This window comes from Rhinolophus hipposideros (genome assembly GCF_964194185.1).
Source record: "Rhinolophus hipposideros genome assembly, chromosome: 5".
NCBI lineage: Eukaryota > Metazoa > Chordata > Mammalia > Chiroptera > Rhinolophidae > Rhinolophus > Rhinolophus hipposideros.
The window spans coordinates 82,176,249-82,197,176 of NC_138051.1; the positions used below are offsets into that span (position 1 = coordinate 82,176,249).

The 20,928-nt window shown below is 39.2% G+C and overlaps 1 protein-coding gene across 25 annotated transcripts in view; it reads left to right on the top strand.

Moving 5' to 3' along the window:
- NRXN3 (neurexin 3) overlaps positions 1-20,928 on the top strand; it is a 1,519,061-nt gene that overhangs the window by 715,344 nt on the left and 782,789 nt on the right. For 14 of the 25 annotated variants that reach the window (XR_013993472.1, XR_013993474.1, XM_081050416.1 and 11 more), the window contains 5 exons: positions 4,388-4,507; positions 13,062-13,443; positions 14,366-14,556; positions 15,328-15,501; positions 19,651-19,677. Coding sequence is in view for 22 of the 25 variants with exons in the window: in XM_081050416.1 (XP_080906542.1) it covers positions 4,388-4,507; positions 13,062-13,443; positions 14,366-14,556; positions 15,328-15,501; positions 19,651-19,677 (894 nt within the window). In the remaining 3 variants the exon portion in view is untranslated. The remainder of the gene's footprint in view (positions 1-4,387; positions 4,508-13,061; positions 13,444-14,365; positions 14,557-15,327; positions 15,502-19,650; positions 19,678-20,928) is intronic. The other 11 variants (XR_013993473.1, XM_081050433.1, XM_081050438.1 and 8 more) reach the window with 1 other exon arrangement.

Here is a 20,928-nt window from a genome sequence, read left to right on the forward strand (position 1 = left end):
AGAAATGGAGTTATTGTTTCTTTTTCCTTCTTGCACAAATAGAAAGATGTTCAGGTAAAGCAAAGTGGTGTGGTACAGTTATTGCCCCCTTAGTTGCTGCCCCCACCCCACTCCAAGCAAAAATAGTTTTCAAATGTTACCCACCCACTTTTGGAAACAGCACTTTGTGTAGAATGGAAGGAATTTCTACTCCCTGCCTATGAGCAAAACCATCTGGGTTAGTTGGTTTGGTCAGGTCTGAGAAGTATATTGATGAACTAATGTATATTGGGGATATCTTGTTGTTTTTCTGGTTATATTGCTCCTGGGGGGAATAAAAAAAAATCATGAATATGAACCGTCTGCTCTAAATAAATAAGTAAACAAACAAACAAATGAAAACTAATTAAAATCCAAAGTCCACCTTCTGCAGGTATGTGCCTTTCCTACTGTTCCACTATGGATTTTCCTCACCTGCTCCCATTCTCTGCCAAAACGGGGAACAATCTGCCAACATCTGAGTGTCATCTTCTTCCAAGCAATCAGCATCGATTTCTGTCTCAACCAGTGCTTTCCTTCTATTTGTTCACTTAGATTTCATGATTAGTTCTGGCTTCTTAAAGAGATAGGACTTGCATAGGGTTTCTGTTGGATAGTTTAAAAAAACAACCTAGTCTGTGTCCCTGATGCAGGAGGCCTCGTGCTCTATCCCCCATTCATCAGAGAATTGGACCATCTTCTGTGAGACAAGCCTTAACTCAAAGAGATGTTGCTAAGGGAGTTTGCAGAGAGACTAGATCGAGTGGGCATTTGGGTGGTGTTACCCAACAGATTTGTTAAGGGCCCTTTGTTCTTTAGCCTCCTGCATCCTGCCAATCTTCGACTGTGATTTTGCTTCCTTCCTCCAGTCACAAGTATCGTTACCTGGGAAATTCAACTACAGGGTGTCAGATAGCTTACTAGTTTTCTCGAGTTAGATAAAACAGTGATGATCTAAGCAGCCTAAAGGTAATCAAAGGGTTTTGTGTGATTACTATTTACTACTTACACTATAAAAAATGGAAGCATTCATCTACTACATGAATCCAATATGTACCTCATTGCAGATCATACATCTAGCTACTAAAAAGAAAAAGGGCATTGCCAGACAACTGATGGCTTTGAGTTTTGTTGTCGTTGCTTTAAGTTTCCAACAATTCCATTTAAAATTCTAACTTTAAAAAAAAAAAAGGAAAAGAAAAGCTTCTGCTTATCTGGACCATTCTTGACTTACAGGGAAGAACTTTTTATGTTCATTGTTTTACTGATGCTGCTTCATTGGCTCTGTGCTTGAGTCTGCCAGAGAACTCTTTCCTAGACTAGATCCTCCTGCTTTTAAAACCTAGCAGTTTGTATGTTTCAGCTTTCAGCTTGGATCTGCGTCTCGCATCACTTATCAATCGAGTTGTTTATGCTTAGGCTACAGATTAGATTTGCCCTTCCCCTCCATTTGCCTGTGTCTCCAACTGAGTTTAAACATCTCTTTCCAGGATGAAGTCACCTTTTAGCTTGACTAAATAAAGACAAATGCCATTGACTCTCCACTTTTGGAGGCCACAAGTTTTCCAGAAGCTCACGAAGATTTCTGTCTTGATTGCTTCAATATTGAATAATACTCATTTCCCTGCCATTTTAATGAGATGGTTGTGAATCTTTTTTTTTTAATGTTAGACTAAGAGTAGTGGGATTGGAGGTATCAACTGTTACTAGGCAGTGAGTCATGAAAGGTTTCCGTTATTTATTTTTTTCCCCACATTTTTGATCATAGACCATCACATCCTACAGTTTTAGAGTCAAACGGACAGTTAACTATTTTTGTTTTAATCTGACCATGATGGCCATTTCAACACACCACACGAGCTGAAGTACCTGCAAAATGTCAGCAGCATTTAAAATGCACCGGACTGAGGCAAAGGTTGTTTTACATCTCGCTGGCTAATGTGGCACTAATGTGGAAGTGTCCTAAACTGACTATGGTTTTGTTAGTATTCCTTCCTCGCGTCCTGTCTCCAGTCATAAAAATTAAGTGTTGCGCAGAAATTGCCTGAAGAACAGATGCCACCTCTAGGAGATGTTTAAAGAATTGTATTTGTAACAGTTCTGCCTCCATAGCCGATGCTTCCCACATCTTTCTTTACTTTCCTCTTTCTTATTGAAACATTTGCATGTAGAATAAAGAGGATAAAACCATTAAAAAAAAACCAAACACCAAAAGCAGATTGTTTTCTTCTAAGAACATCTGTTCTTGCTTCAAAATCCTCACGTGATGTGGTCCATTTTCTCCCAAGGGCCACACAGTTTGCAGCTGTAAAGGCGATTGTTACATCAGTCGTAGACCTAAATTTAAAGAGATAATAAGCGGTGCTATCTAGTGAGTTGAAATGTAGGAAAATCCTGTTTTAATGTATACATTTTAGTTAATATTTAAGGCAGTCATGCTCACAAAGAGAAGCTAAGATTGAATATAAAGTGGTGTATTATAGAATTATTATTTTTTCCTAAGATTTATTGATTTCATGGCATCATTACCCTATTTGGAGTATATTTGGTCCACTCTATGTTTCTTCTCTGAATTCTCAGGATTTTTTATGAATTTGGATTGTACTCGGGGTGTAGATACATTCTGGAAAATTTCAAGTACAGATCACCTTAGGCAGATCTCTGGAGCTCTCTGTGTGGCTCTCTTCTGTCCAATATTCTGTCCTGGAGTCCCAGTTCTGTCTCATCACCTTTCCTGGAGTCCCAGTTCTCTCTCTTCAACTCAGAGAGACTGAGAAGCTCTGCCTCAGTTTCCTCTCCTTGCACCATGGCTTGGCAGCTGAATACATTGTAATTAAAAGAAACCATTCTGCTTTGAAAGTCTGTTTATTTTTTTCAAGAAGAAAATTCCCCCACACTTTAACTTCTATTATAACTCTTACAACCAACATTCAGTAGGGATACTAATTACTCACAATTTAAGGTGAAAATTTAAAATTACCTAGTTTAAAAGATCTCTACCCAAGTACACTCTTTTTAAAATTTTCTTTCCTGAGCGGTGTATAATACCTTCAGTCTTGGGAATAGAGGAGAGTAGAGAGTGGCTAGTAAAAGTCAATTATTCAACAAGAACTCATTAAAGCACCTACTATGCACCTGGCCCTGTGCTCCTATATGTTAAAGCCAAATGTATGGTCTTTTGAAATACTTCAGATGCCTGTTGTCCACAGGGGTTTATCGGTCAGTTACATATTTCATTTTTTTCAAGTTATTTCCAGAGATAGGGCTTTCCATATACTGCATGAGTAATCCAGGAAGATTTAAACAGCATCTTTCTGCATGGGATCAGCTATCCACGTAGGGAAAACAAATTTGGCCTGAGTTCTCTGGTCCTATGCAATCTTCTTTGTCTTTTAAACTTACATCTCAGTTCATTGGTGAGTGAAACATGACATCCTCGCCCCCTTTACCAGCCAAATTGTTTTAATGCCTCAGTGTCTGTCTTGCCAGCTTTTGGCCCTACACACCGTAATTCCTTATGGCACCTGATTCTTCCGAGGGTGCCGTTCATTATCATCTCAAGCATCTCGACCATGGACCTTTTGAGAAACCTTGGTTTGTTCCTTTATTTGGCACCACATTCTACCAAATTTCCTTTTGACCTAGCCAGACTCAATGTTGGAACTTGACATTATTTCATTTTTTTAGGTCTTTGGGTTTTATTGGAATATGATGAACACTGAGATCCTTCAGGAGGCCCTCACATTCCCTTCAGGAGCATTATTAGTAATGGGTTTAGACCTTGCTGTTACTATTATTGTGATGGGCACTATTGTGATTTATATGGTCACTGATAGGGCCATGGGTCAATGGAAATGCCAGTTTAAGAGTCTATATTACAGAGCTCTTTTCCCATCCAATGGGTGGATACTCTCCAAAAGCCAGACTGGTGTATTATGCCTAAATGGCCACGTGTTTTTTTTTTTTTGTTGTTGTTTTTTTTTTAAAGTACAATGAATTTCCTGTATTTTCAAGAAATTCATCTGGGATCTAAGATGTTGGGGAACAAAATGGCAGCTGACTACTGTTTCCTGCAAATGTTCCCTTACTGCCACTGGCATTTCAATCCTTGTATCTATAGATGAAAGAGGGCACTTACTTCTCTCACTGCTCTGTCATTGTCTATTACATTTGAATTGAGACTTTTGCATTGGTGACTATTACGGAGGATCCTGTTGGATCCGTGAAATTGGATGGACTTTGGGAGTGGGAGGGATACAAGTCCTTACATGCTACTAGGTCATGTGCACCAGTGTGGCTTGGACAACTCAGATGCCAGGAGCGCTACTTGTACATTGCTTCTAACTTTGACACTTACCACCGTCCTTAGGCAAAGGACCTGAGACCCTGTATGCGGGGCAGAAGCTCAACGACAATGAATGGCACACCGTTCGGGTGGTGCGGAGAGGAAAAAGCCTTAAGTTAACTGTGGACGATGATGTGGCTGAGGGTGAGTACGGCGACAGTGAAATTTGTCTCCCTTTGCTCACATAGTCCTCTCGGTCATTCAGTGAGCAAAGGCTGTTTTCGAAACCTTTTATTTTGCTTAACAGAGGTCCCAGGGCAGGTTCTCTGTTGACAAGCTCAGGTAAGGCTAAGAAGGTCTCCCTCTGTATTTTCGAAATCCTTTTCATTGATGTGTGTTATAGAGCTGACCTACTACTGTAATTATATATTAATGGGTCTCTCTCTCCTTAGGCATAGGGTATGTGTATGGAGAACAGATGTAGAATTTTACAGACCCTTCTATTATCCAATTATTCAAAGATCACATATCAATCATCCTTCCAAGTATCAGTTCCTTCCCTCAATGAATGAGTCACTCTCTAGTAGAGGGAGATGGGTAAACCAGAAATTCAGAAAATGATAGGTAAAAATAACGACCTCGACCAATGCATGATTCTTAGAAGGTGCCAAATAATTATTCATGTGTTTAGTTATTGTTAATTGAGTACCTAGTTTGTACCAAGCACTGCTTTAGAAGGCACTGGTAATATGGTAAATAGGCCAGGCTTTGGCCTGGTGGAATTTACATTCTGGGAGGGCAATGAATAAATGAATGAATCCATACATAGGTAAGGAACATTCAGAGCCTCACACAAGCAATATGTATTTCTTGACAGCCTGTTCTAAGCTAGGCATTGTATTAATAGAAAAGAAAAAAAGAAGCACACAAGATTACTCATTTCCTCAAACCATGAACCAATCTAGCAGATTAGATAAGGACTTGGGTGTTTGAAAATAAGACAAGGAATATATAAGGAGATTCTAATCTGGGTGGGTAAGGTTTTAATTGTCAATTAGAAAAGAAAGTTATCAATGTGGGCTGAAGAAAGCAGGAGTGTTTTATGAAAGTAGATCTTCAGGCAGCATGTGATGGGTGAGTGTGATTCATGCAGTCTGTGGTGAACAGAGAGGGCACCTTTAAGTGCATCTTACATGCTACGTCCTGTAAGTCTATTCTCTCTGGTAGCATTCCACCACAGCACACGCTTGTTAATGTACAATTCTTGTCCATATGGGACGAGAAAACTTAGGGCAGCATCGAGTACCACGTGGAACATTTTTGGCATTCGGAGACCTGGGCTCTGATGTGAATTCTCTGGAAGGTTGTTGGGAAAGTCACTTACCACTTCTGGGCCTTGTCAAATGAAATCAGTGGCCTAGGCCATTTCTGCAGTATCTTCTGTGGATAAGTCAGGTTGGACTCAGGAATCTGGGATGTAAAACAATCATTGTCACTAACATGCTTTATGCCTTTGAGATAAATATACTAAACCTCTTTTTCCTCATTTCCTCATTTTGAAACTTGAAATTATATTACTGCCAAGGCCCTTTGCAGCACAAAGGTTCTGCAATATTGGTTCTGTAATTAATTTTACATTCCCAAGCCTGAGTTTTTTTATTTTTCTGGGAGTCAAGAATTATAGTGAGCCATGTATGTATGTGTGCAGGTGTGTGTGTGTGCCCGTGTGTGTGTGTGTGTGTGTGTGTGTATGTATAAGGAGAGGAGGAGAGTCTATGATAGAAGAAGGCATGAGACATATATCCAGTGCCCAGCAGACAGCAGAGACTATTATTTGTTGTCTTACACATATCAGCTCCTTTAATCTTTGTAATTCACCATTGCCGTGCATGGTTAGTGTTCTTATTGTCGTTTTACAGAAGGGGAACATGAAACTTAGAGGAAGCCTTGTAATTAAGCTCTAACTACATGTCTGTGTGATTCACCAAATCAAGCTGCTTGCTGGACTTTGTCATTCCATCATAAGAAAATGGTTTGTCTAAAATGTAGGAAAAATGGAATGAAATGGTTCGGGTGAGGTGAGGAATACAATTCTGTAGGTAGACTACAACCCCACTCTCCTTCCCCCCAAAATGAAGACAGAACCACCACCCCATCCCAAACCTTCCAAATGTACATAGACATCATTTAGTAGTGGGAGGTAAGGTTACTGTGCTACAGTCCTGAAAGGTAACTTAGCCTTATGGGATGAATGTAAGCAAAGAGAAGCGAACATTGGGTATACAGATTAGAAACCACAGACAACTTGAATTAATTGTTCAAGAAATCCTCAGGAGGTGGTAGGGCAGACAAGAGCCTGCAAAGGAGGCAGTGGTGATGAGTCAGTCACACATGCCTTGCTGACTCCTCTGGGTTTAGCACAGTAAAGCCAAAAGCGATGCTATTCACAGCGTGTTTTCAATAGCAGCCACTAGATGGCGACCTCATCCCAATCTCTCCCAAGTCCTTTTTAGTTCCATAGGAAATTACAGGCCCTGAAAGCTATAGTCATAAAGAACTACCAAACTGAGGGTTCAGTAATGTGTATTGCCTCCCTTAGTCATTATTCTTTTACAAAAACTTTAGGATAAAGGTAATTATAACGTGTGCTTTCTTTTACCACTAATAATTAAAAAGCAGGTCTAAACTATGGCATGCCCAAGTCATCCAGTAATTTGATATTTGAAATTAATGTAGTTCTTTTATTTGCTGCCTCACCCCCTACTTTGCTGCTGATGGGAAAAAATAGCCAGAAGGATAAAGAAATTTGGGAGAAGAAAAAAAAGCTGTTTTGCTTATGAGCTACAACCTTGGATTGCTTTCACAGTGATAAGGGGTTTGGGAATTTTAATTTTAGCTCACAGAAGTCATAGAATCAGGCAATGAAACTAAAATACCACTCAGTCCTCATGTTATTAAGTACTGTCTTATTGGTTTATTTAGCAATCCTTTTCATGCTGGCTAAGGTCCCCCAGAGTGCCAAATTTTCAGCTAGTTCGTAGAAATGATGCAAAGAATAGGTCAGACTCATAAGAAATCAAAAGCAAGGAAATAAATATCCCTCAGCCTAGTGGTTTTCATTTATTATAATATAATGTATTCCTGGCAATGTATTAAGTTCAGTTGACACTTAATAAGGATTGATTGATTGATTGAGCTGGATTTCTATTATTAAGAATAAGTTAAAAGAATACCTCACTTGGGCTATACTCCTTAGAACTGAGGCCACTGCACCCAGAACTTCCTGCTGGTACAAAAATTCCACCTCTTTTATCTTTTCTGGTCCATGATGCCTTCTCCTCCTCCCTCACCCCACATTGCACATACAGTACCAAGATGTAAAAAATCATTTTTCTAGGTTTTCCATGGAAAACTTTATTCTCGCATTAACAAAAAACATGATGAGATAGATTTGGGAAATGTTAGGTTAAACAAAATGAAGTGGATTTCTTTATCATACGACTTATTAGGAACCTTTAATATGCTAATACACATTGCTAATTATCAATAATTAAATATGTAGCATTTGCCAAATTTAGTTGGCGCCAAAACTTTTTTTAATTTTTTTTAAGTAAAGCATTTCACATTTACTTTTGGAAAATGTTGATCTTGTGGGAAAAGTGTGTTGGGAGCAGTGGAGCTCGAAGATTGTGGGTAGAATGTATATCCTTTACTGAGACTTTTAAGCCTTCCTTTTCTTAACTTCTCTTCCCAGGCCTGGGAGCCCTGGGAGGTCAGGTTGCCTCCTCTAAGCCGTTCCCATTGTTTCTCTGCTAAGCTCTTGGTGTTGGTCAGGAAGCTCATGTGCAGAGACGTTGATGATCCAAACTCTGACTCCAAAGCAAAATGTCTTCCATACACCCTCCCTCTTAGATGGCAGGGATGCCTGCTGTACTCGGGCCCTTCTGCTAAACCCTATGGGGCGTCTAGAAGAGGGAAAGAGTGGGCTGTACTTAAATAGAGCTTGTGTTTAAAAAGAGAGAGAGAGAAAACAATAAGTGAAATAACCAGAACATTATTAACCTATTTCAAAGAAAGGAAAAAAAAAATGACTGCTGCGTAGGTAGTCTGAGCACTAAGCTCTGTTTTAATCGATGTATTGATATATTAATCCTGATAACTTCGTACCTATTTTGCACATGGAAAAATGAGGCACAGTAAAGTTACATAACCCAGACAGTCCAGCCTCAGAGCCTACATGCTCATCCACTAGATGCTTAATGTTTCGTGGGAAGGCACAGCTTGAACTTGGCCAATATTTTCCATAGTTTTATGTTCTCAACAAACTTCATCACTCTGAGGGCTGGTCTATAAGCCACCTGTTGGCCGATAGTGAGATACAGAAGTGCACGTATGAAGAGGACACAAGGCAACATGGCTGTTCTAGGGAAGGTGCTGGGTATAGTACCCATGGATTAGATGGAATGATATTATGACACATGGCCACAGGGAAGAAGTGTGAATTCATCAGAGCAGCTTCTGCATGGACATTTCACCAGTTAAATTCCACCTACAGTTTTTCTTGAGCAATAATGTAAGGAACCAGTTGTGCCTTCTCTCCAGAGAGAGTATAGTGTAGACAGGATAGTATACAAATTAAGATACGGACTTTGGAAATAATACACCAGGGTATTTACCACCTGTATAAACTATGATCAAATTGTTTGACTTCTCAAAGCTAAATGTCCTCACCTCTAAAGCTAGATAGTCATACCTATCTCCAATTTTATTGTGATAATGACATTTGATGGCGGTTATGAAGTGCCTAGCACGATGTCTGGCGTATAGGGACTATTCACTAATCTTGGGTTTTCCTTGTTATCTTTCTCCTGAGTTACTTCTCTTCCCTCTGAAATTTGAAAGCAGCTACCCTGAAGTGTGCATACATTCTACCCTCAAATGGAAAAGAGTTTTAGTCTACAGACTGCCTTCAGAGAAGATGTGCGAAAAGGTTCCCAGATATTAATACTGATCAGGCAATACAAAGATTTAAAAAAATCTTTTTTTTGCTTGGTTTGGTCCATGTTTCAAACTTTAAGCAATCTCTTCAATGCTTTCCCCCAGTAAAATAGCCTACTTTTGGGGGAACCTCCATCCACAGCAAAGTGAGTTCCTTTAGCCCATGGCAAAGTGGATTCTTTTTCAAATTTGGCCCCACATCGCTTCTCCTCCACCCCTCACCAATTTCTAGTGGAAGTTGTTCGGAGTCATTCTAAACCCTAAATCAGTATGTGTCTCTGGGCTAAGCATTCAGACTCCATTGTTAGTTTCCCTTTTATCATCCAAGCCCTTCTTCAATCTCTCTTCTATCTCAATCTTACATGATTTTCAGGTAATTTTTACATGAAGTTTTACAAACCTTACATGGTTTTCTTGCTTTATGAAATTTCCTAGTGAGCAGAATTCATTTCCTAGTGAGCAGAATTTCCTAGTTCCTAAATTCTAGAGGTTAGTTTATCCATAATTTCTCTAAAAGCTCCCAGTTGACTTTAAAATTGTCTCTTCAGATAGTTTTTGGAACCCCAATCATCATGAGTGATCACCCCATTATTACTTTTTAGTTCTCATTATTGTTTTGTTTGTTTATTGTTTGTAAACTAAAAACGAGCATGACTACCAGCTTAATCATACTTCAGTTCCTGTGTCCCCATCAAGATTGCCTGATTTTCCGCTCCCTGTCATTCTCCAGCTACAGCCTCTGGCCCTGGTATGAACAGCTAGAGACAAATTGACATTGGGTATTTATTTCAGTCACTTCATTGTTTTAGAGCATTGAATTGAGGTTATGCTATTTTGCATTTTCATGATTGGTCCAATTTTCAATACTAAGTAATTTTATACAGTAATTCTTTTTCCACGTTATTCAATTGTTAGCATACTTATGTTGCATTTTGACTTTTGTGCTATTACAATTTTATATTTAAGTTAACCAACACCATTATTTTATTTTTTGCGTATGTTAAGAGAATGATTTGTAACTAGCTGTCAACACACCACACAGAAGCTCCTAAGATACAAATCTGATTTTTGTGCTTATGAGAGATTCTTTGAATTAGGTCTGAGTATGCTCCTAAAGAGATGAAATTAAAATTGATCATCTGAAGGTACGATCTACTTGTATCTCCCAGATATTGAAGTTTAAGGGACGCAAGAAAATATAAGCCCCCCCCCTTTTGCCGCCTGATTTTGACACTGATAGAGGGAGAAAGCAGGCATGTAGAAGTCAAATATCATTTTTATGAATGATAACACTGATATTGAGAAATGTAGCTTACGTCTACCTATTAAATTTCTGAATTAGATGGAATTGTCCACTCAAATACTAATTCGGGACCGGGGAAAGCATTCTCCGCTGAAGCAAGGCGTGCTTCTCCAACACCTGCCTTGTGGATAACTGGGGTATATGGGGTGTTTCTTGAAGGCATCTTGACCCCCTGAAGAGAAACAGGAAGTGCCAGGGGTTGAGCTATGCACAGATAGTTTCTCTTCACAGATTATGCCACTCCTTTTCTTCTGGAACATTGTAAAAGAGGGGTTTAAAGAGATACTGGGAGTATCTTGCTGGTGAAGTTTCTTCAACGTGGAAGATAATAGGAGAGGGCAGGAAGAGGGAATTCCTATTCCTTTTCCTTTGATTGCTGGGCCATTAGGACGTGACTTGTTATATTTTAATATAATTCATTTATATAATATTTGAGGAAGCCACCTTCTACTCTGGCCATACTAGTGACGTTTCCCTTGACTTGATTGTTAAAATTTCCAATCTCTATGTATTTATTTCAAACCCTCCTTATTATCCCTGTTTCAGTCACTCACCACTAATAGTAAACTAGGTAATGAAAGGTCTAATAGTTCACTTGTATCAGCTGGAGAGCTTTTAGTTACAAATGTCAGAAGCTCAACTCAAATGCTTTAAGCACAAAAGGGAATTAAAAAAGTCCAGAGTTGATTGGCTGAATCCAGATCTTCAAATGACTTCATCCTAGAGAAACTGTGTCTGTCCATTTCATAGCTGTCTTCTGGATCCCCAGTTGCCTCAGGCAGGCCCAATCCCTCTGATTATCACATGGCCTCCAGCACTCTAGGCTTTCTAATTACCCCTTCAGCAAGCCTTGTTTGTAACCAATGCCTCTTTCATAAGTGTTCTAGCTAAAGCCCTCGAGCTAATTATTACTGGACCAGCTTATATTGTCACTAATGCAGTGGTTCTAAAGTTGTTCCTAGATCAGACACACAAGCGTCAACTCAGAACTCCTTAGAAATGCAAATTCTCAAGCCACAGCCCAGACTTTTGAATCATAAACTTTGAAGGTGGGGCTCAATGAACCGTATTTTAACAAGCCCTCCAAGTGATTCAGATGCCTATTTAAAGTTTCAAGACTTCTTAGTCCTTAGATCATACTCTGGCTGAGTGATAAACTATGTTGAGTTGTCCAGCCTGAGTAGCTTCATTACTTCAGGAGCTGGGATGGGGTCAGCTTCATCCAGCCCAGATGGTTTAAGGGGAAAGGGTAGCTTTTCGAAGGAAAATCAGATATTTTTATCAGAAAAAGCAACCATTACTGGGTAGATAAAATTAACAGATGTTGTACAATAGAACCTTTTCCTAAAGTAGAGACATTCACTGCTTCACGACAAGGATACATTCTAAGGATGCCTCCCTGGGTGATCTCGTTTTGTGCGAACATCAGAGTGCACTTCCACAAACTTGATGGTACAGCCTACCACATGCATAGGCTATGTAGAATAGCCTGTTGCTTCTAGGCTCCAAGCCTGTATAGCATATGTATAAAACAACATGAGCTTAAATCGAGAACAAGAGAAAATGATCCAATCAAGAGATGGTAAACACCAGATGTGGGAGGCTGCTGCTGGCATAACACAGCATACAGCTTTACAGCAAAATATTTTTTATAAGTAGAAAGAGGACACTCTAAAATAATGATAAAAGTATACTAAAGACCTAAACAAGTAGCAGTCAATTATTACCACTATCAAGTATTATGTACTGTACATAATCGTATGTATTATACTTTTATGAGACTGGCCATGCAGTGGGTTTGTGTACACCTGCTAAACCATAAACAGGTGAGTAACACATAGCCCCGTGATGTTACTACAGCTACTAGGTGATAGGAATTTTCAGTTCCATTATAATCCTATGGGACTGTCATCATATATACAATCTATGGTTGACCAAAAAGTCGTTACGTGGTGCATGACTGTACTGGATACTGAATTATTACATGATGAATTATTATACCAAGAAATATTTGGAAGTGAATATCTAACATTCACTTGTTTGTTGTTTCTTTACAATGGTTAGGGCAAAAACGACTTCTTATTGTATGTATCAGTACCAAATTATTTTCCTGAATGGAGAAAACTACCTTTTATCTTATTTTTTAATCTTTAAACTTACCCTTTAACTTGAGTGACCCATGAACTCATATTGTCCTTTACATGACGGGGCATTCTGAGCAGCTGCATGAAATCATGAAATGCAAGGCGTACAACTTGGACTGGGCTAGTAGTCATAATCAGCTCTCCCACAAGACTAAGTCAAGTATATACTGTATTGAGTATTTTGTTTTCTGGAATCGACTATGGAAAACTGAATACTTTATGTGGAAAAAAATTAGACCTAAAAGACTTGTTAAGGGTGCTGTGACAAAACATGATAACTTTTCCTGTTTGTATCTCATTTATGATTTCATAGGTACGATGGTAGGAGACCATACCCGCTTGGAATTCCACAATATTGAAACTGGTATCATGACTGAGAAACGTTACATCTCCGTTGTCCCCTCCAGTTTCATTGGCCACTTGCAGAGCCTCATGTTTAATGGCTTACTCTACATTGACTTGTGCAAAAATGGCGACATTGACTACTGTGAACTGAAGGCTCGTTTTGGACTGAGGAACATCATTGCCGATCCTGTCACCTTCAAGACCAAGAGTAGCTACCTGAGCCTGGCTACACTCCAGGCCTACACCTCCATGCACCTCTTCTTCCAGTTCAAGACCACCTCAGCTGATGGCTTCATTCTCTTCAATAGTGGTGATGGCAATGATTTCATTGCAGTTGAGCTAGTCAAAGGGTAAGTAGATGGGATCACATAGTTTATACTAGATCGCTTAGCTCAAGCCTTACATAAAATATGGACATGAAAAAAAGTGTTCGTTTTACTCTCCACTCTCTATTCCTGATACATGCGTACATCCTCATTGATTAAAAATATCTGTGTAATGATTAGGACTGGAAGGGAGAGAAATTCATAAATTTATTTAAAAATTTTCCACTAACTCAATACTATCACACTTTTTACTATGAAATGTAGTCCTTTAAACTTATGGGGGGAAAAAGAAGACTTAGTTTTGCAAAAGAGTATATTGCATCTATCTGTGGGGCACTACTCTCTGCAACCACTAAATTTATAGGAATAAATGAAATACACAGAGGGTGCAAAAAAAGGTATACACACTTTAATAAAGGAAGAAAAACTGTATTAAAATTGTAATACTCAGTATATACCAATAAGAAAAGATGAATACAAGTAAAGTTGTATACATTTTTTGGCACCCCCAGTAGATATTTTCAGCACTACCATTAGAGCACATATGCAAACATTTTAAAAGCAATTCCATCTTCAAGACATTTTATTACCGTGTGCTGGAAAACAGACAAAACAAAAGCAAAAGCCAGAACAAAACCCAATAAAGAGATCCATGATTGACTGTGAATTTAAATATTGCCCCCTATTGTTTGGGAGTGTACGACCTGCGCTACTTCCTGGTTCTGCATTTTACTAGATAGTGTCAAAGAAACAGACCCTATGAGTATAAAATTAAAGCGAAGTCTGATAGAATAGGACCTGACTTGTATCCTAGATCAAGCTTTAAATATTCCCTCACGATGCAAGGTTAGCGTGTGGGATTTAAAGCCCCCAGAGTCAGGTGTATACACACTGCCATTAAACCACTTCCGGGAATCTCAAGTCATCAGTTTATTTTCCCTCATAGGTACATCCACTACGTGTTTGACCTCGGAAATGGTCCCAATGTGATCAAAGGCAACAGTGACCGCCCCCTGAATGACAACCAGTGGCACAATGTCGTCATCACCCGGGACAATAGTAACACTCACAGCCTGAAAGTGGACACTAAGATCGTCACTCAGGTTATCAATGGTGCCAAAAATCTGGATTTGAAAGGTAAACCTTGTAAAGAAGTTTATACTTCTTAGAGCATTTCTTACAGTCGATAGGCTGTTTCCAGGGCAAACTACAGGTTGGGAGCACCACACATTTTTGATGTATCACGCATATCCTATTTTAACAACATTGAATTATACCAGAATTCAATTTATTCAGTTTTTACTTGACTACTGCTCAAGGGATGGTTCACTTTCTCTGTAAATCTTGGGGGCTGAGTGATGAGGTGATAAATGTCAAAAGGAGAAGAGACCCTCGTACAGAGGAAAGAATATAGGTTTTGGAATCTCAGCTGAACCATTTACTGTCTGGGTGACTTTGGTAAAATTTCTTAGTCTGGTTCAGCTTCTGTATACTTTTTTGCAAAATGAGAATAGTATTGTTGCTACCTTTCTGGGCTGTTAGGAAGTTTGATGGAATAATGTCTGTAAAACCCTCAGCATATTATTGGTAACGAGCACATAAAAAGCAATCAATAAATTGTTGTTGATTGAAAATGTTAATCTTTACTTCATAAAATGATAACAATACTTATAGAATGGACTTGATGATTAAAATTTATGAGATGATATGTATAACACAAATGACACATACATGTAAGAAATGTTAGTTTCCTCTTTGTATGATGTAGAAACTCTGGTAATTGTTTATGCTGTTTTTCTCCTCCAGCCATATTACTGTTATCCAATAAATGGCCTAAAGTGCCCTGCTTTAGTTGACATGGTTTCCTATCCTTACTCCTTCACTTTTACTATCTAATTTCCTTTCCAGGTGACCTTTACATGGCTGGTCTGGCCCAAGGCATGTATAGCAACCTCCCCAAGCTCGTGGCTTCCCGGGATGGCTTTCAGGGATGTCTGGCATCAGTGGACTTGAATGGGCGCCTGCCAGACCTCATCAATGATGCCCTCCATCGGAGTGGACAGATTGAGCGTGGCTGTGAAGGTACAACTTTTTTTTCTTTTTAAGCTACAGCCTTGTCGCAAGCACCAAGCCTTTTTGCTGCCTCTGCCAGTGCCTCCTCCCTTGGTTTACCGGCCCTCTCTCATTGCCATTTGCCATCTGACACTGCATCACCATCAATGTCCTCCTGTCACTGTTGAGTATGTTAAGACATGTGCCACAGGCTCCAAGATCGTATGTTGGCAGATGTCTTTCCAGTGTCACATACTTGCCGATTGAGGACTTTTCCCGGCATTGACATCAGGCTTGTCCTGACTTGTGCCTTTGCTTCTAGCATGGCCAAAAGGGCATCAGGAACTTTGATTTATGTTTTAACACATGGGGAGGTACAAATAAGAGACTTTTATATGGGTGGCACCATTAATAAAATGTTTCTTATGTTGCTAAAAGTGACTGCATTATTTAACGTAAACCCAGCAGGAAGTAGGAAAATGGTGTCAGAATGCCATGATGAGGGAAAGGAACTAACATTTATTGAGTACTTACTAGATCTCAGGCTTTGTTAGGAAGAGCTGTAGTATGGTGTGGTGGAACAGCATGGGCTTTGATGTTAAAAAAGACCTGGATTTATGTCCAAGTAGTAGCTCTTGTTAGCTGTGTGACATTTAGCAAGTTACATAACCTCTCTGATCTAAACCTTCGTCATCAGTAAAATTGGACAATAAAAATTACTTTGAAAGGTAATATCAGAGGTAAACTTAAAATGCCCAGCACATACATAGTAGGTACTCAATAAATGGCAGGATTATTATTTACAAATATTGTTTCATATAGACATCAAATGCCATTGCATGCTCACCAATGCAGTGCAACAAACCATGCTCAGCCTGTTTTTGTAGATGAGCCGCTGTCTCTTGAGATACTAACTTAATTTTACAGGTCTTCTTGAGTCCCAGCTCTTCGCTCTCTGTAAAAATGGTCCAGTTTTAACCAGCAGAGGGCAGCAGTGAACATTTTCAGCCTTTTCTGAAGGCTTGGGGTGGGCTGAAAAGATGACTCTTTACCTAACCAGAAAGGCAAAGAGGATGTCTGACCTGTCACCAGGATCTATGTTGTTCTTGTGTCTGGTTGAGTCTCATGGTCTTTTGTTTGTGCAATATATTGTTTCCTTGTATCCCTCATTAGTTTACTGCATCGAACCTGTTCATTCATCTCCTGTGTTCAACTTCATTTATTGCCCTGTTCTTAACCAGCTTCCATCAAGGTTTGCTCACCACCTTAAAGCGCATTTTTATAAAAGCTTCCCATCAGCTTCCCAGGCTGATTTGTCACATGGGAGTTGTTTCTCTTTGCCTAAGAGTCATTTTCCCATATGACATTAATAATAAGACTGATGGTTCCTATAACCCACTCAAGTTTTCCTTTGTCCAGGGATATTTCTTAAGTTCTGCAGGCCAAATATGCTGTGTGTATATGAATGGTGTATAAGAAGGTCGGAAACCACCCAACATTTAAAGCACTTTGCTTTCTTCCCCTGGAAATGCACAGTTTCATTCAACTCATGAATTTTTGTCTTACTGACCTGCTCTTAGTTCTTTCAAGGTATGAAAAGGCAATCCTGAGGTAGATGCCTTATTGTCTTATGTGAGAAGACTGTAGAATGACAATAATTCTAATTATTAGATGTCTTATGTGAGAAGACTGTAGAATGACAGTAATTCTAATTATCCTGGAATAATTAATCATATCGAGTTAAATCAATATAAAAACACATTAAAAAGCATAAGGCATTCTTCAAATATTAAATATTTTTTTATGATGCCGTCAGTTCTTCAGATTTAAAAGTTAAGAGGAATCATCCATTTAACTCTATAGCAATGTGCCTGCTAGAAATATATGAGTCATGTAGGTTATTTAAAATTTTCCTATAGCTATATTTTTTAAAAAGTTAGAGAGTAACAGGGAAATTAATTTTAATTTTGCATTTTATTTAACTTAACCCAACATATCAAAAATATTATCATTTCAGCATGTAATAGATATATATTAGGGCATTTTAGTATTTTTTTCACGCTAAGCCTTCAAAATCGAGTGTGTACTTTATATCTGTAGCACACTTCAGTTCAGACCACACACCTTTCAAGTATTCACTTGTCACATGTGTCTATGGCCCTTATACTGGAAGCACAGTTGTATAGAATATCGAAATCACAGTGTAAGGACATAACACTTGGATGACATATTGGATGAAAAGGAAGTCTAAAGTAACTTTTATAAAAGTGGATTAAAATATAAAGTATAAAAGGGGGAATGGACCCCAGTGAAGAAAGCTTTAAGGGAAGCAGTGAAAGCTTTAGTGAAAGGAAATTTCCCATCAGGTTGGAGAAAATGTTCCTATCGCTACCTAAACGTGGTGCTCTACATGTGACTCACCACATGCATTATGGTGGGTTCCGCCTTTCCTCTGAGTATGAGTCATTGTTCAAAGCTGAATATTGGGACTTGATGGCTCTACCATCTGAATCTATGGCAAGTCCCATGGGCCTAATAATACTGCACTCTATTGCCATGGAGATAATTGTGATGGTTACCCATGGAGCATTATGACTGCCCCACTGGGTGGGATGAAGTGGAGGATGAGTGCTCAGGGAAGAAGGTCCTTGTTTATTTTACACAGATGGCTCGGATCATTAGCCTAAGTGGCCAGGAGAAATGGCCAAAAAGTGGGTTAAGGCATAAATTGCTATCATCGAAAATTTGCACCATTGTGATTTAAGCCTTTTTAAGAGATCCCAGAAGCTCTAGCGTGCTGTGGAAGATGATGGGAAGGGAAATCAAGGGCCCAGAACCTTGGAGAGACTACAAAATAGTGTCATTCCCATTCCAAATCTCTGTATGGGACCCTCAAAAAAGCCTTTGAGTGTTAGGCAGTATAGGGATCATAGGAAATATATGTCATTTCTTGACTTAGGATTTCTCTGTATAGAATAGGATACAGGTAGGTGATGAGGAGTCATTGCTGAACACTAAGACCCAAGTCTCTTCAAGATGGTAACTATGTTTTATGCTCACATATGTGGGTACTTGGGCCAGGATCTATGACTTGTTTTTGTCAAAGTTGTGGATAATGACACTTTGAGATACCAAGAACCCAAAAGAGTTCAAAATGATTTTTAAAACACACTAATCCACTACTCATGGGCTCACAATTGTTTATAAAAAGAAAGAAAGAAAAAAGTCTTGTACTAGTTTTGATTTTACGTCTCTAATATAGGCAGAGTATCTAATTTAGATTGTGATTGGTGGACAACTCTTAGCCAACATCTAACTGTGACTTGCAACCTCTTAATTTGTGCTAGGAGTTTTATAGTGTCTGATTCCATGCTAGGAATTTTATAATGTTTGATTCAATACTCAGCTGGTAAATATCTCTTTCTATCTGGAGGCCAGTTTTGCTACAGAGACCAAGGCATGTATGGGCTAGAAATGCAATTCCACAATTGCAGATGGTAAACATCTGAGAGAAACACACGTGCTTCATTTCGAGACTGGCATGAATAAATAAAAAGGACATTGGTTTGGTGCCTTTTTGCCCACAGCCATTTGGATTTGGCTTTATTTTTATAAATTAAACAAATCAAGCTCTTTCGTGGTAACAAATCACCTTGATACAAATGTCCAATTCTAGTGCTATGTTCCTTGGTGGCATTCTCAGGAGGTTATAAGGAGTGCTCCCAAGTGACTCTCCCATGCTTAACTCCTACATGTTCAGAATTATTTTTGTGGGCTCCATCTGGTTGTGCACACGTGTCTTTCAGTATGGCCATGCACGACCCTTATTTCTTGATGTTTATCCTGACCGACGGGAAATCATTTTTCTGGACCATGTGCCTGGGGGTTGGCTGTGTGGATGTGGGAAGGCTCTTGTTACCACTGCTTGTGCTTTGTCAAGTCTAGTGTGCCCCTGCCCCTGCTCTGCTGACGTGGCTCTGACGAGGCCTGCTCTGCCCTGGTCTGTGCACCCCCGTCTGTGCTGTCTCTGGAGAACCTGTGCAGCATTTCAATTGTCTGTTTGAGTGATGTTGGTTATGCCGATTGTATTTTCATTTCTGTAATGTTACCATGGTTTACTCTACCTCTTACTAACCTCTGGTTGTTATTTTCACCTTTTCTGTTCTTTTGCTAACAAAGTTGCGTTGACCAAAGCTGACCTGCAAGGTAGAGAAGGTTCTTGTTCCCATTATCACGTTGGACTGAAAGATGCCCTTTGTTACCTGGGTATCTTTTCTTTAGAGGCCTTCAAGCTGTCACACCTCTTGGACAGCAGCAATTGTGGGAGGGGGCTGAACTCTGTGTTCTTCAGAAACAGTGGCAGAAAACCCAGATCAATGCATGGAAAATAACAACAAAGGCAAGACCTCTTGGGGAGGGGAACATGATTCCATTTTGGGGGACCAGAGAGGTTTGACAGCCTCCTATGTTGTGGCTACCCACAAATATATTAATCCACATCTGGAAATGGTTAATGCCTCTTCAAATAGCTGCCATGGAGGGCTTGGCTCTTTTAAATTTATTCACTATAGATAGATAGTAGCATTCGCAAAGTGAAAAAGGAATAAGAGGCCACTTGAGTTCTTCATTTATTATTTTCTGGGTCAGGGAGGTCATTTCTCAGAGCAGGACTTTTGAGTGCTCAGGCCTTATGGAAGAGAATGTCATTTTCTCTTAACTCATTTTAAGTAAATATTTTTAGGCATTTGGGAGATATTAATATCATTAAAACATTTCAGAGATTTATATATCCTAATGGGGATTTTGGTTGAGCACTTTAATTTCCTGTTGTGTAATCTAAAAAAAAAAAAAAAAAAAAAGAAAGAAAGAACTCTTAGGGAAGAGGATCTGTCAACTTTATCCTGAATACCTTTTAAAATGTCTGCATGTTAGCTCTCAGTGAATATCTACTGCAGAAACTGCTTCTACCATTCAAAGAGGCACCTTTCAAAATCAGGACCTGGTCATGTCAGGCTGCTCTGACTCAGAATAGCAAGTCAGGACCAAGCAGTTTAGGTATCTTTTGGCAGAGGATAGGGCCTTAGATGGTCTCTGCAGAGTTTGCAATCAGCAAAAATTAGAAGTGGTTAAGACAAAAGTAGCTTTAAAAAAATAATTACTTTCCACCTGAAAGATCATTCACTTTGCTATGACTTGTTGTATGTCATGCAGATAGCCAGTTCATCTCTTGGGTAGACGTCAACTAATGAGGCCTTTTCCCAGCCATTTTTTGTAACTGTTTTTCCTTCATCCCCTTTTAGCAGATGTGCATATATGCTTATCTATAATAAAATTAATGAAAAGGATACACACTGGATTTGTACTTTGAAAGCCAAGGTAACTGTAGAGTAGCTTTCGTTTTCAAAGTATGTAGGACCTTTTCAGGAATACTGAAGGCTGTTGTTCAGTTGTCAAAAT